Raw genomic sequence first — 16,848 nt, 5'->3', positions numbered from 1 at the left:
GTTATTGTTATTATAAATAATAAATTAAATAAATAAATAAATATGTATGGTTCAGTGATTATTCCGCAAAAAGCGTTCTCGCGCACGTCACTAAAATCTCACGTTGATACAAATTTAGCACTACAAATTTAACGTACAAATTTAATACTTATATATGTATGTATTTTATTTTTCATAATCATAAAGTAATCAAATCTTACGGTTAAAATTTTAAAACGCATCATTACTATTGATATTTTAATTTTTTCATATATGTATTCGTTGGTTTAGTGATAAACCGCAGAATGATTGAATAAGTTAGCGATTTAGTCGCGCTACTAGGGCTCAAAACAAACACATATTTTTTTCAAAAACACGAAAACTTCATCAGTAATTTAATACGAGTTCAAATCAATAAAAATCTTGAAGCCAAATTTTCGCATCAACACAAAACTTCATCTATTTTTGCTACGTACAAAGATAAAGTTAAAAAATCAACTGTCTTGCCAAATACATACGTATTTACTAATAGTATTCGAATAAGAGATGAATGATTTAAATAACATAACATAATAAATAAAAATCGGCCAAATATTTCTAATATTCGATTGGGAACCCTACGCAGTACCTACTGATAATTTATGAGGTTAACTGATAACTGATGAAGTGGCTTTTTTAAAATTTGTTTATTTTGAATTGCTCTCGAGAAATTTATAAGATTATGTATATTTTCTGTACAATAAACTTCCATATCCATAAAGATATTTTAAAACGAATCAAAAACAAATAGTTCAGATTATTTTTTGACACCTCTCCATCATTCGTTCGGATAATTATAAAAATCCGGTAGATATACATACATGTAAATAATAACCGTCGTAAAAGTATGTAAATTCAGAGTGTGTATGAATATCATACACCAACAAATCAATTGAATAAAAAAAGTACGATACAAATTAAACAATCGGTTTTGGACACAACACATAATTAGTAAAAAATAAATAGAGCGATTTAACGATTTTATTTATAATGTATGTAATATAAACTCATGAACATTTTATAAATAAATTATTAAATTTCAATTTATTAGTAATTAAGAAAATAATAAAAAAAATGTTTCGGAGTCATGAGAACATCGTGTATGCCATATCTGTATGGGGCCATTCCAAATAGTAGATAATCTTTGATTATTATGATAATTTTAATTTTAATTCGTAAAAAATGAAGATAAACACGGAACAGAAGCAAAGTATGCACATATTTACATATAAACTATATACGATAATGATCATAGTTACAGAAAAAGCCCTGTTTTAAAAAAAAAACAAGGCTCAAATGTCACAATGACAGTTGAGTCTGGGGTATTTGGGCATATCAAGCATATCGAATCACCATTATAATATAAATATTTTAACAATCAAAATATAACTTATGTGTGAAGTAAAAATATATATGAGTGATAATGAGAACTTTAAATGCAAATTTTATAAGATATAGTTTGAAAAAGAAAAATTTATAGGCATTTAAACAATCAAAATCTGATAAGACGAGTTGGTGGCTGAAAGTCAAACATAGAAGCCTATTAGCCATTACACGTCACCCACTTCAAATATTTTGAAGTGTTTATTACGACTAATTTTCACCATCAAACTGTAAAAATCAATTAAAATTTCCATCATTGATCAAACCACGCAAAATGGCAAATTTTCAAAACGATCGGAAGACTGTAGGAAATTTGGCACAATCGTTTGCGAAGTAAAACATAGAAAACGTAAAGGAGGTATGTAAAAAGCCTTGTAATAAAAGGGGAACCCCCTCTCCGGGATTAGTTTTTTTATATAAAGTAAATTAACATATTTAATTAGGGCTTATGATTTTTTTTTAATTATGGCTTCTTTTTATTTTTACTACTTATTAAATTATCTTGGTATTTTATTACTCATTTAAATTTTCATTTATCCCCTATTTCATTACTTTATTGTTTTTTTTATGATTGTGTTTTAAATGTTGTTTTCTTTTCTTTTCTATTTTTGTAATTTTTTTTTAAATCTTATTTTTTGTTCTTTCTATTTATTTTATTAGTTTTATTATGTAGGCCATTATGGTCCAAAACTTTTAAATAAATAAATAATTTTAATTTAAAGAAAACTTTTTACTTAGAATTTTATAATAACGCTGACGTAAATATGATACGACATTTTGTAATGAAATGCGCTACAAGTGATTTTAATTTCCATTACCTTTGACTGATTTATTAGCATGATAAATCGTTCGCAATCTTGAATACTGCAGTAATACTGTATTAAATGGCAATTCGAATGGGAGTAGTGGCATTTATTTAATCTTCATATATGTATATTTATATGTTTGTAAATTTTAATGACTTTTTAATGATTCTCAGTAATGAAATTCTTTTAAATTAAACCATAAGATACAAAGTCTCTGGCGATTCCGTTTATACGATCCTTGCAAAATTCTGACAAAAGGTCCACTATTTTTTCAGTATAGTTTTCCAGTGTTACATCTGTTTTCGACGTGCTATCCCTGTCGCATAGTATTATAGGAAGTAGTATCATGGAACATATCAGTCCAAAGGGCATCGTCGACTTGACCTGATCCTCGAAAACTTCACGTGGATAACACTCGGCTATCTTGCAACCCATCATGGTGATGTTTCTGTCCAATGCTTCATAGTACTGATCTAATGATCTCACGTAACAATCTGACCTCACTTGTTCATCCGTGCTCGTGCACATCATGTATGATATGTCGGTAATGGGCGATGCCAGACGAACTATTTGCCAGTCGATGAATTTCATATCTAATATTTTATCATCCTGAAATTAATATTATATATATAAAGACGGTAATCTGTGTGTGTGTTGTGTGTTATAATGAATTATACCGAACATAATGAATTAATCGATAAAAGGCCTAAACTTTGTATAAATTCATTCCGTTGATACTTGCAACGTTGTCGAACCAGTGATATAGGTCTGATAGCCTCATATAGGTCTGAACTGAGCTTAACGGTCACTAACACCACGCCAAAGCCGATTCTTCAATTCCCCCTTTTTTTAAACATTAATTGAAATTTCGTTCTCGCCATATAAAAACACGTAATTATAACAATGTATTTAGCTTAGTTTTGAACCATTTTTTTTCACATAAAATAAATAAATATATATTTTTAATTGATATTAATTTACATTTTAACGATATTTGAAAAATAAAATTAATTCCAGAACGCGGTGTCGAACCTACCCCCTTGCACCCATAGACTGTACGCTGACTATTACACTACGGTCCCGATTTAAGAAATACTCTAAATAACTTTAATATTCAATAATCGTATAGAACGTATGGGGAAACAATCACAGCCAAGTATTCGGTGCGTAGTCGCGTATCTTCGGCAGTTGTCGTTGGCTGTCGCGGATTGGGTTAATCGATTTCGATTTTCATTTCGTATTTGATTTGATGTTTGATTTCAGCATGGGAAGTGGGGGGCGTACCACTTCGTAATTAGTAATTTCTAATTTGTGTATCAACTCCTTTCCGAAACCACCCGTTTCGATTTCGATTTGCAGTAGCCTCGGGGCGACGGTGGCCGCAAGAGCGCTAGAGGGCAGCCATCTAGGGGCGACCGCCTAAGGGCGGCAGTTGTCTAGGGCCGCCTAAGGGCGCGGGGAGGGGGGGGAGTGATCCAGATCCGGATCCTGATTCCTTTTACATTTCCGGTTTTGGATTCCTTTCAGTTCCGGATACCGATCCCTGTTTCAGTTCTGATTCCCGATTTCTGGGCATAAAACTAATATAAAAATAATATTATTCGATTGCGTTTAGTGTATTACGAGTGAGTCTTATTATATTTTTCATTGACTCTTTGTATCTCATTGTGATGGGATGCTTGTGTATTATTGTGCGTCTTGTTTCTCAGTGCGAATCTATGTATATATTGGATTTACTTACTTCGTATTTGAATAGGAAATTATTGATCCAGCAGTCACCGTGACATATGACATTGTAAGGTGCCGTTCTTTTGTAGTCTATAAAACGTTTATGTTTTTCAGTTGGATTTTCCACCGCGTCTTCAAATTTCCGTCGGATTTGGTCGTTCTCGATTATGCTGGCACACTTTTTCCTCGCTAATTCCAATACATTATCGTCTTCTCCAAAATCCAACGGTTCCGACACCTTTTGGGAAAGTTTTTCGAACAATTCCGGCTTGGTTTTCTTCATGACGAAAGAAGTAGCGTGTAGCCGGGCCAGAGTCTTCATCACAAGCTCCAAGTGCTGGTAATCAAAAGATTTCTGTCTGTCGTACATCTTATATCCTTCCACAGCCAAATCACCAAAGAAGAGACACTCTTTTTCTGATTCGTTGATACTTTCAAACTGTTCAGCATGATTAAACCTGTCCTTCTTGGGAATTTTAAATTCATCCTGAAGAGCATCCATCGCCGGAAGTATTTCCGTATAGGTCAGTATTTCCCTTTCGTATATGGTTCTAATCGGAAAATTGTTTCTCAAAGATTTGTCATCAGGAGCACACTTCACTATTAGACTGATCGATTTTCCCCGTTTATCACTGGCTTTCACACGGTAAAGTTTCCCAATATAGTTATCTCCTTTGGCAGTGGCTTCCGAAATGTGCAACGTGGCATCTTCGATCTTCTTATTCTTAGATATTCTTTTGATGGTTTCGATTATATCGTCTCGGAGGACGATAGGAGTAGTGTTGCTTTCATCCATGTTTACTTCTATGGACTGATTTCAGTTCTCAAAACGAAACGTTTTAAATTAGAAGCTTATCTTTTAGTTATGCGAAATATCCATATACATATTAGGGGGCCGTATTAGTCCATTACTGGCTTACCGGTAAATGATGGTGGTGGCTTGGCGATAAATCAATTATTCAGCCTGTAAACCGTAAAGCATGAAATACTTCAAGAGTATTGGTTTTAAAACTGTAAAATCAGATGGAATAGTAATTAAATGAGTTAAAATCTGTATATGTAATCTTTTTCCGTGTTTTTCAGCTTAAAAAAATGTTCAACCTTGGATATTTACATTTTGAATGCCCAAGTTTTAATGGCGTTTTACTCGTTTATAACATTTCGTTTGTTAAAATCATGTCGAAACTAGCGTAATTTTTATTACTATTTTTATATACATTTGATTATTTTTTATCTACATACTTAAATTTTTGTACTCCCAGTTGTCTTTTATGTGGAAACTATGTATAAGATTCGCAAGAAAAATTATAAGTGAAAATAAAGAAAAGTCATATATAAATACACATATTTAATATTGAAAATTATCGGAAATTTACCGATATATTAACAAATATTTACTGAATTACCGGTAAATGTAAGAGGCGGTGCATTTGGCCTCCCTACATAGTACACATTTTAATCTATGCTGATAACTGGAAAAATGCCATTTATAAATTTCGTTTATTTTGAATTGCCCTCGAGAAATTTATAAGGTTATATGTATATGTATGTACACATATGTACCATTTTATATGTTCTGTACCATAAACTTTGCAATCGAAGTATTAAAGTCAGATATTAAACTACGACATTAAACTACGACATTAAACTGCGATATTAAACTGCGATTACATATTTTTCATATAGACGTTCAACGTACAATTATATTTAATGACAACTAGTATTATAACTATTTGAATGTTTTATAGTAAACGCTGATTTACGAGCAGTTTGCTGTACAAATTCTAAAATTTTATTTATTTTATTTTAAATACGCACTATCATCGTGATCAATATACATATGTACATGCTTACATATGTATGTACATAAATGTTCACACTTTTTGATGTGATTTCTATTTTCGTGTGTAAAAATGACGCATTTAATTTTATACGACGACACTCTGTGTAATCTTTTTACGGTAGAATGTTTGTCAAAAATATAAGCATGATAGTCATAATTTTAATTTACATATGCAATTAAGCCATAAGGAAAAATAAACAATAAAAAATACAGGATTTTCAAAAACGTATTTTTCTTTATATTTTTAGACCAAACGATATTTTGGTCACTTGGCTTTTAAAGATAAAAAATTTTAATGCGGAAAAGTAATAGTTACGTTCCTATTATATAATATTGTCAATCCAAACAATAAAGGGCTATCCATATTAGCACAAGACGTACCGGCAAGTGCACGTGACCTGCAAGTGCGGAGAGTATTCTTTGGTACGTGCTGTATGAATAGACCTTAACTGAAAAGGTGCTTCTGTCAATAATAAAAAAAAGTTTTTTAAAAACAAACCTTCTTTTTAGTTTTGTATATAATATTAAGATATATAAATTATTATTTTGATTAAAAATACCAATAATTTTATTTTACTACCGCCATCTATGTATAAAACTAAAGACTACATAGACGTCACTCAGATTTCAAATTTGCAAACTTCAAATGCAGGATCCATTTACTTATATTGATGACCAAAATGAGCAATATGGCAAAGTATGAAAACCATCGGATAAGAGGCAAATTTTTTCTTGAATTGTAATCGTAAGTGAAACGTAAGGGAGGTTTGTAAAAAAAAACGACTTAAGCCAATACGAGTATTATTTCGCCATCCTGACCACGTGTCCAATTTGCCATTAATTTGCATTAGTTCAATTTAATCTAGAACTATGCGACTAGTTATATTTATGATGATGATTACTATAAACCAGTACTTCTCAGACGTAGGAATGCAAATGAACCAATCAATCAATCAATCAATCAATGCTAATAAGTAAATGCAAATCAATAGTTATAAATATACATATGTAAATCAAATATGATGTATATGAAATGATTAAAATATCTCTTGAACAAAAGGTTGTTGTTTATTTTTCGGCACAGAAGTATTATTTAAATAGGAGAAAATCTGAAATTTTTCATTGCGTGACTAAATAATAGTTCGTTCATTTTCCTTGAAACAGTGTGTAAAATGTTTTTTTCAACAAGTTTATTAGCTTTTGAATAAAAAATCTCGCTGCAAGGCTAAATAACCAGTTTCATTTATGTATGGGAACGATTTATCGGTGCATTTAAAACAATAGCTTTGTTTCTTAGAATGAAACATTTGCGCATTAGAATAAAATAAATCGCGCATGAAATAAATATATTTCTGTTAAATAAAAAATGTGACATTGGGCAATATTTTATTTACAGTATGAATTAAAACAAATGTAAAACATTTAACAATAAAAAAGTACACAGTTTAAAGTATTTAATGCTCAGTGCTAATGCGCATTTCATTCATTTTAGGTTGCTTTGTATTTTTTCTGTTGTGAAAGTAACTAATAAAATGTCCGCATTTGATATAAAAATATTGACCTAGTCAAAACAATAGATTTGAACAAAAAATTCAAATGATCAAGTGTTTTTATTTAAATAGAGGTTTTTGTCTTATTGTTTTTTTTATTTTATTTTTTTTTAATAGTGCAAATATTATATTACAGGAGCAGAATGCTTTTTATATGTTTTTTTTTGTTTTTAATCTAATTATATATTTTTTATGTATAAGAAATTATTTTTAAATTGTACATTTATATTTTTAAATGATATAATATTTCTTTTAATTCACACAAATATTATGAAATGATATACGATAATGCGCATTTTAATTGTCCTTTATATATTTGGATCAAATTATCGGTTGTTGATACAATTTTTTAAATTTCTCGATTCTCCGCTCAATTGTGATATTCATTATGAAAGATTATTTGCAATTGCAAAAAAAATATATTGTGCAATAGCAAAAGACATTTATTGGTCAGCGATACGGGAAAGTTCGCGTAGCAATATGTACTTTTGTTACAAGGTTTATTTTTTATCATACTTTTATATTGTTATGAAAACAGACCCTTTCAGTATGATAATGCAATCAGTAAATGTGTGATATACATACATATGTGCATACATGTATACGTATGTACTTATATTGATTAGCTGGACAATAGGGCTATTGTGCCTTAGATTAATATTATTGACTACAACTAATTGTATGATTAATATATACATATAAATGTCTAATAATAGCACAACACGTAACCAGCAGTACTAAAAATATTCTTTGGTACATTTTATATTACATGGACACATTCATATCATACGTGGCGTAGACGTAACAGCAAGTAGCAGTAGTATGTAGCTGACATAATCTATTCATACTATACAGCATTACATGTCACCGCAACGTATCAAGCGAACCCGGTCTTCTTTGGCCACTGTGGTCAAAGAAAACTAAATTAAATTGTTAAATATTAAATTTAACAAATTAAATGCGTTTTAATTCACACACGATTTGATGTCATAGTGGCGAGTGCACGCATACTAACGTTACGAAACGTTATATTGTAAAAAATATTCAATCGAAGATACGACGCAAGCAATATCGCCCCGTATCGTCGCGATTTATAATGTATTTGTAAGCCGATTTTGCCTTGCATTCGGCCAAAAAAAGTCTGATCGTGCCGAAGCGTGCGCTGCTGTACAGTATGAATAGAAGCTGTCGTTTGCATGAGCTACTGTGCTGTATTGTTGCCGAGACTTTAAAATCTTTATTTCGTTACACTGATCATCAAAGATCGGCGTTGGGGCAATGCTTTTGGCACAAAAATTGGTTCACTATTGTCAATTATTATTGTCAGTTATGCCCGACGACCTCACTTATTTCCTTATCGAACTCAAGCTGTATAATTGCATCATCGCATTCTGTGCGAACACGTAAAATCAACTTGGCCGAAATAACTTCGGTCAAACTAGGGCAAAGACAATATCAACTCGCTCCAGATACGCAATCATGAGTACATGGAAACCCCCGAGACAATGGTTTCACCATATAGCTATGCATCAACCAAACCTTGAGATACCGCCACTTAAAGGATAACCTCGACCCCGTAGGAATTTTCCAGAACAGGAATCTCATCATCCAAGCTACGCGGTGCACAATCAACCAGTATATAAACCAGAGCATCACTCCCAGATGCCAGTGAGCTTCAGTAATTCAGCTGCTCACTCCTCTGAAGTCGAGCAACTAACTCCCTCGCCGTACATAAAATAACACTCGTATCAACTGAACAATAGAGATCCTCTTCCAAACACACACGTGTTTCTATAGCCCGGGACACGGTCAACATACCTTATCTGCCTACAGAGGTGTCTATTTTTTTATTTTCAAAGCACCAAGCCAGCGTCCAAGTCTATGATCATCAGTCTTAGTCGATGGATGGATGCTTTTCGCATAAAAATTAGTTCACTTTTATTTATTTATTTATATATAATTTTAAGCTATTGGCTAATTTACAAAAAAAGACACAGAGGTGTTTCTTTGCTCCTCGCAAGAATGCATCCATGGTCTTAGAATACCTGATGCACTCAGGGAGGGCATTATACATTAGTACACACCTGTGAAAGACACCCCCAGCTGTCTTTCTTTTTCTTACTCTGCCTACAACTAAATTATTCTTATTTCTAGTGTAATGATTATGAATATCTCTATTTCTTATTCTATAATCTTTAAAATAATCGGGTAATAACTTATGATCTATCTTATAAACAAACGATAATGTGCTTAGCTTTAAACTATTATTAATACTCAACCATCCCAATTCATCTAACAAACTTCTAATACTTTTTAATCTACCAACATTCAAAATACCTCTCATATGTAGCTTTATTTTGTAATTTTTGTATTTTCCCTATATCTTGGCAACTAAACAAATTAAGCACAGTGGCACAATAAACTACGTGTGGAAAGACAATTGTATTATAGACTAAAACTTTACTTTTTCTACTTAAAACATTTCTTAACCTACATAAAACTTTTCTAGCCATTTTTTTTATAATATATTCAGCGTGTACCTTAAAATTCAGTCTTGAATCTATGTAAATACCTTAATATTTAATGTTATCGACAATCTCCATTACTTTGTCATCCATTTTCACTTCACCTACGCCAGTTTTATTATTTATCTTTATTTACATACAACCATTTATTTATATTGTTCAATTCCATATTCAAAATATCACACATCTACTTACCTAATATACATATATACTAATGTATCATCCGCAAAAAGATGAATCTTACAATTATTTACTGTTTTAATAATATCGTTTATATATGTATAAAATAAAAAGCAGATGTCCCAGTATAGATCCTTGTGGTACTATTGTCAAAAATCATGCTTTGTGCTGTCTTACTTTGAACATTATTGGAGCGGTCTATTGTTGTTTAAAAAGCATTCAACAAATCATTGTTTGTACAGACGTTAAACCAACAATGCACATGCGCAGTCTGTCAACTGACACCATACTGATTGTTCGTACAGACGTCATAATGACAATGCAGAGTTTTATAAACGGTAATGATCGTAACAAGTCCTGTTTAATAAATATTATATTGTTTTAGTATTCCGAACGGTCACCCCATATGTTTATCCCTACGTCCAATTGTGTTTAAACGGCTAACGTTTCAAACTGTTGGCATAAGCGGAAGAGACGCACTCGAAGATGTATGTAGTAATATACTTATGTACATATGAATAATATTTTTCAATTGTACACAAGGACGATATTGTTTGTCACGAATGAAGCCATTTACGATTGAAAATGGCGCCCATTTTAATTGACGACACGCTATCCGATTGTCAGCCATGACCGCCAATCAAAACCAATGTAAATGAAAATTGCACACGCACAAGTGTATCCGTCAAGGTCGTAAAATAAGCGCGAAAAATTCTTGGAAGTAAATTGAGCGAAAAATAGTCAATCAAAATGCTGATTGAATTGTGCTAGTTTTGTTAGTCTAAGTTTGGCTTTTGCTAGTTGCGCTGTATCACGTGTAAGCACACGTGTAAAAAAAGTTTTGAAACGTCTGTGATTTAGTGAGGATATCTAAATTCTATGATAGATTGAAGTTTTCGAAAAAAATAATAAATTTTTAAAATACCCGGAAATTCTAATCTTTATTTCAACTAACTGAAAACATGATGCTCAAGTGATGTTTTTCCTTTTTTGTTAATTGTTTGGAGCACGCGATAAACCAATGTTACGTCGACTTTATCAATTGCATAATGTATGTATTATTAAAAAAATACAGTACTTATTTCTGTAGATATGTCCGAGTTTCTCAAAAACATTTACAAAAATGCACATACAATGTTTGTACAAAACAGTGAAAAGGTGCTATTTTTATTGGCGGAAAGTTTCAATGTGGAAGTATCTCTAAAGTATTTTAATGTATCTAAAATCGTATCGTATCTAAAAATTAAATTTATGGAAATTTATTATACGATCAGCATAGATTTTTAATTTTGAGTTCAAATTTGGATCAATGACATCTATGCAGTAGTGTAACTACTATGACGCGGGGGTATGCGGTGCATGCAAGCCCTTAGGGTTGAAAGGGCCTTCGAAAGGATCTCCAAATATTAATACATACATTAATAAAAAAAAAAAAAAAAAAGTTTTAAATAAAAAATATAGGAAAATCAATTCACACTATGTAACTGAAAACAGTTAAAAATATGTATAAAAATTCTGAATAGGCGAACTTGCAATATTAACATGAAAAAGTTCGGAAAATGTTTTAAAAAGATGTGATTACAGAATTTTAAAATTTACATATGTATGTATGTAGGCTTTATTTATTTAATTGAGAAAAAATAAGGGGCCCTTTGTTAACTTTTGCATGGGGTCAATTTTTTCTAGCTACGCCACTGCATCTTTTCAAATCTTTTACGGATTTACTTTATAAATAATTCCGCATAAAGTAATAAACAGAGTTAAATCCCATGATCTTGGAAGCCAATAAATCTCACCGTTTCTAGAAATGATGCAATCGTTGAACTTCGAGTGCAATAAAGCGATTTTTAATTACTGGTACTGGATGTGACGTCATTTTGATGAGACCTGATTTACACTGATTTACAGGGCCAATGAGAGGGGGTGGGTTGGGGTAAAGTTCTAGGGCCCGGACTGCTCGAGGGGCCCCGTATCGGAAATCATACTTTCTTATTCAATTATTTGAAAAAATAGCAATCAACATATAGGTATTTTTATAATAATTCTGATAGATTTTTCACATATTAATAATATATCTATAAGATATTTTTTTAAAGTTTGTCAGGCCCCGGAATAATTTTTACCAGGACCCGGGAATCCTCTCGGCGGCCCTGTTTACATCCATATCATTCAAATTCAGGCCATTTACATATTAAATATGGCTACCATATAATGTGATTGTTTCACTGTGCGACCTGCAATTACCTATACACAAACACGTGTGAAGGGAGCAATGGTCCCGGGCTTCAAAATCTAGAGGCGCCAAAATAGTCATCACAAATTTCAATTTTTGATGAAAATTTCAAACGAATTCGACAAATTTGCAAATTTTTAAGTGAAATAATAAATACAAATATATCATTCCAGCTTTTGAACGAAAACTTTTAAAAAAATTACCTTTCAGAAGTTCTTTTACTTACTGATAGATTTAATTTGACAGCAAATAATAAATGAATGAAGATAGTAATAAGTTTTTCAAAAACCGCCAAAGCAGTTAATCAACAGTTGTTTGATCATCAATGGCTTAGGATTTCAATTTTACCATTTATCATTAATTTACTAAATATCCCGGTTAGCATCTCGACAATTATGGCAGCCCTATCCTAGTATGACAATGGTTTAAGTAAAAAAAAAAAGATTTAGTGTGGTATCGTAAAACGATTTTTTGAAATTGGTCCAGAATTCAAACAATGCAATTCATTGAAAGTTTAAATATTCAACATTTACTTATTATAATAATGTCGGTGTTACTATTAGATCAAATAAACATCTGTTTCTAATGAAAAACATATTTTTGTTTCAATATTTACAGTAGTTAAAATAAATTTAATATTGTAGTCTATCCGATCTGGCACGAGAATCGCACCCCCCCCCTCCCCCCCACTCGACTCACAATGGCCAATCACATTTCGTTTCAGTTTCGCATTGCATTTTAGTCAAGAAATACAACATTATTCGTGCGTATAGCGGTCGGTATGATTTTACTTTTACATATTTTTTGTAAGTTTTGAGTTCGTGTTTTGAAATATTTACAGAATTTACTTTTAATATAATATTATTACAATATATTACAAAGAACTTGCATTGAATTATTTTGTAATAATATTATATCCATAGTTAAATAAGAAATAATATAATGTATATTATAATATAATGACTATAATGTGTATGTATATTTGTATATCACAAACACAACTATCTAATTAACATAGTAACATAACATAGTATAATAACTGTCATAATATGCTATGTGTACACATGCCAATGATCAGTAAAGTTCAACGATCCCACTGAGGTGATTTCGGATGATTGTCATATCACATGAACAATATTGTGCTTTATATCTGTGTATATACATATGTACATAATTACCTCAAATGAAACTTTTCATACACAATAATTTCGATATAAACATACATATATAGTATTGAATAATAAAACTTTTCAATACGTATTCATGAATTATTGCAGTAATAGCGTGTAGTTGTAGTGTATTTTATTATTGTAATCGGTAGGTATTGTTCTAAAGTTGTAACATGTAAGTAATCTAAATTGACTGGTATTAACTCACAAATCTGTAAGCTTATAGTAATGTGTCATTTGATATTGAAACGTGTATTGAATTTCATGATATCGTACTTTCTTATTAATTTCATATTATTTATTGCGAAAAAGGTTGACCACCTCTATGACCCAAATACCAATACCACTCGTCCACTCATTCTACATAGATCATCATCATCACGGTTTCCCAAGGCTATCAACATCAATATTATCCGGTAATTGGTTGAACGTGACGATTCAATGTGCAACGAAATTTCATCAAGTCATGGGATGTACACGGATGTGATTATTGGATTTGAATGACAGATTGTCAACGTGGAACTGATATGAATTGCATGCAAATCATGATTAAACGATTTTAATAATACTTATGGACTTGTCACGTACCAATATGGACCCCTCACGTTGGCAGATGGACTCTTACTGCTTTTGAAACTGATCCAGCTGGTTTTTTATAGCAAAATTTATATGTAAATAAAATCCTCACTCAATGGAAGATATATACATACTAGTTTTATGCCCATTGAAATTTCAACGGGTGGTTTCGGAAACAAATTGATACATGATTAAAAATAAAGTTACAATACGTATAGTGATAATTAATCGGAAGCGGAACTAAAACAGAAATCGGGAAACGGAACTGAAACAGGGATCGGTATCCGGAAATGAAAATGGAATCAGGATCTAGAACTGAAAAAGAAATCGGGATCCGGAATTGAAACAGTAATCGGGATCCGGAACTGAAAGACCCCGGCTGCCGCCCCCCAGCGCTCTTGCGGCTGCCGCCGCCCTGGGGCTGTCACCCCAGGGCGGGAAATCGAAACGAATGGTTTCAGAAAGGAATTGATACACGAATTACGAAGTGGTACGCCCCCACTTCTCATGCTGAAATCAAACATCAAATCAATTCGAAATTAAATACGAAATGAAAATCGAAATCGAGCTGACTGCTGATTCACTCCAACCACTTCCGACAACTACTGAAGATACGCGAATACTCGACTGTGATTGGTTCCCCATACGTTCTGTACGATTATTGAATATTAACATTATTTAGATCATTTTTTCAATCGGGATCGTGCTGTAATAGTCAACGTACTTGATCTGGGCGCGAGGGGGTAGGATCGACACCACGTTCTGGAATTCATTTTTATTTTTCAAATATCGTTAAAATATAAATTAATTTCAATAATTTCAATTAAAAATATATATTTAATTGTTTTATATGAAAACAAATAAAATGGTTCAATGCCTCGCTAAATAAAATTATTATAATTACGTATTTTTATATGACGAGAACGATTTTTCAATTAATGTTTTTAAAAATAAGGCGAATTGAAGAATTGGATTTGGCGTAGTATTAGTGACCGTTAAGCTCAGTTTAGACCTATATGAGATCACTGGTTCGATACGCGGCAAAGTCCTGGCGAAATGAATCGATTCATTCATTATGTTCGGCCAGCGTTAGGACACACACACACACACACACACACACACACACACACACACACACAGAGATTAGCGTCTTTATATATATATATATATATATATATATATATATATATATATATATATATATATATATATATATATATATATATATATATATATATATATATATATATATATATGATGATTTGTGTTTTGTGATTCTATAAATATTTGCGAATTTTAATCGATTCACAGAAATGTATAAGTAATAATTGCTGATAGGGAAAATTCTTTAAAATATTATATAATATAGTCAAATTGGGATTGTGTCACGATTATATGCATATATCTATAATAATATATAATTTCAAAAGAGACTTTGTATGTATATATGTACATATGTAAGTATTTTTGATTGAGAATATCGAAAACAAAACAAAGTTTCTATGACGACAATATCAATTCCGCTTTCGATTTCGATTCTGTTTCCGGATTACTTTTTCAGTTCTTTTATCATTTTCGATTACTGTTTCGGTTCCGGATACCAATTACTGGTTCAGTTCTGGAATCCTGTTTCAATTCCTGATCCGGATTCCTGTTTCAGTTCCGGATCCCGATTCCTTTTTCATTTACGGATCTGGATTCCGATTCCTGTTTCAGTTCCGGATCAGGATTATTTTTTCAGTTCCGGTTCACTTATATGTAAAAAAAACCATTCATTTCTTATTGGCTGTCATTAAATAAAATAAAATTTTCGATTATTTAATTCGGTAAATTTAATAAAAAACAAATCAAAAATGATTTTTAATTTGTTTTTTGTTAAAATGATTTTTAATTTAAAAATGATTTTTAATTTGTTCCGGGTAAAACCACTAGTATGTTATATTTTTATTTTTTATTTTACATAAATATATACAAATATACCAGGAAGTCCTGAAGTCGCTGAATTACGAGACACTGAAAATTCGAAATTAACGAGACATCTATGAATTTGTACATGAATTCTATTGTACATTAATCATAGTGCATATGGTTTTTAGCTAATTTAATCAGGAACCGTTTCAACAATGAAATCAGAAAAATTGGCAAACTCCGATAGGAAACGATAGACCCGGAATCACAAATATCCAAGTCTGACCAGCAGCATTACAAAAAATACTCAGAAAAAATTATTTTCAATTGAGGTTGATTATGATCGAACCCGGCGTCCTCTCGGCGCTAAGCAAAAGCCCAATCCTGGCTAAATCTACATATAGAGCTAGTTTCAGTCGATCCATGAAATTTTAAAATAAATACATGCATGCATACGTAATTTGAATGTAACGATAGATTGCACCATCAGGTATCATCAAGCATAAAATTACCATTAATAATGATTAAATCTAAAAACTACACGCAGGGTCGAATTAAATACGAGTGGACAAATATACATATGTACACTAGTGTTGTACCCGATGAAATATTAATGCATTGGTGTTGGCATATTATGTAAGTTATTAAATAAAATAAAATAAAAAGAAATGTGTCGGTCCTGTGTTCTATCCGCACGCGGTAAAAATTTTTTTACCTTTATAATATATTTAAATGAATATTTATATTTAATTGTTTCATATGAAATAAAAAATGGTAAAAAAACACCAATAGAAAAAATAATTCATTAATTAAATAAATTTTTAATAGTTGACGCTAAACGTCAGAAACTAATTTGCCTAGAGGAAACATTGGTAGCAAACAGTATATATATATATAGAAGTTTTTTCTTTCGTTATTATATTCGTACG

The 16,848-nt window shown here is 31.4% G+C and overlaps 2 protein-coding genes across 2 annotated transcripts in view; both read right to left on the bottom strand.

Moving 5' to 3' along the window:
- LOC143914944 (uncharacterized) overlaps positions 1-14,063 on the bottom strand; it is a 55,944-nt gene extending 41,881 nt beyond the window's left edge. Inside the window, exon 1 of the mRNA XM_077435364.1 lies at positions 14,024-14,063. The gene's annotated coding sequence lies outside the window, so the exon portion shown is untranslated. The remainder of the gene's footprint in view (positions 1-14,023) is intronic.
- LOC143914946 (uncharacterized) lies at positions 1,866-4,761 on the bottom strand. Its single transcript, XM_077435365.1, has 2 exons — positions 3,949-4,761; positions 1,866-2,816 (listed from the first exon to the last, which is right to left on the bottom strand). The coding sequence occupies exons 1-2, from the start codon at positions 4,729-4,731 to the stop codon at positions 2,394-2,396; spliced, it is 1,206 nt and encodes a 401-aa protein (XP_077291491.1). The 5' UTR covers positions 4,732-4,761; the 3' UTR covers positions 1,866-2,393.
- Positions 14,064-16,848: the final 2,785 nt, after the last annotated feature.

This window comes from Arctopsyche grandis, chromosome 7 (genome assembly GCF_051622035.1).
Source record: "Arctopsyche grandis isolate Sample6627 chromosome 7, ASM5162203v2, whole genome shotgun sequence".
NCBI lineage: Eukaryota > Metazoa > Arthropoda > Insecta > Trichoptera > Hydropsychidae > Arctopsyche > Arctopsyche grandis.
This window is presented reverse-complemented; position numbering and strand designations above follow the sequence as displayed.

Excerpts from the sequence above, each read along its gene's own strand:
- LOC143914946 (XM_077435365.1), bottom strand. The coding sequence starts at position 4,731 with ATGGATGAAAGCAACACTACTCCTATCGTCCTCCGAGACGATATAATC. Across the intron at positions 2,817-3,948 it reads ATTTCCTATTCAAATACGAA|GATGATAAAATATTAGATAT; the intron begins GTAAGTAAATCC and ends TATTAATTTCAG.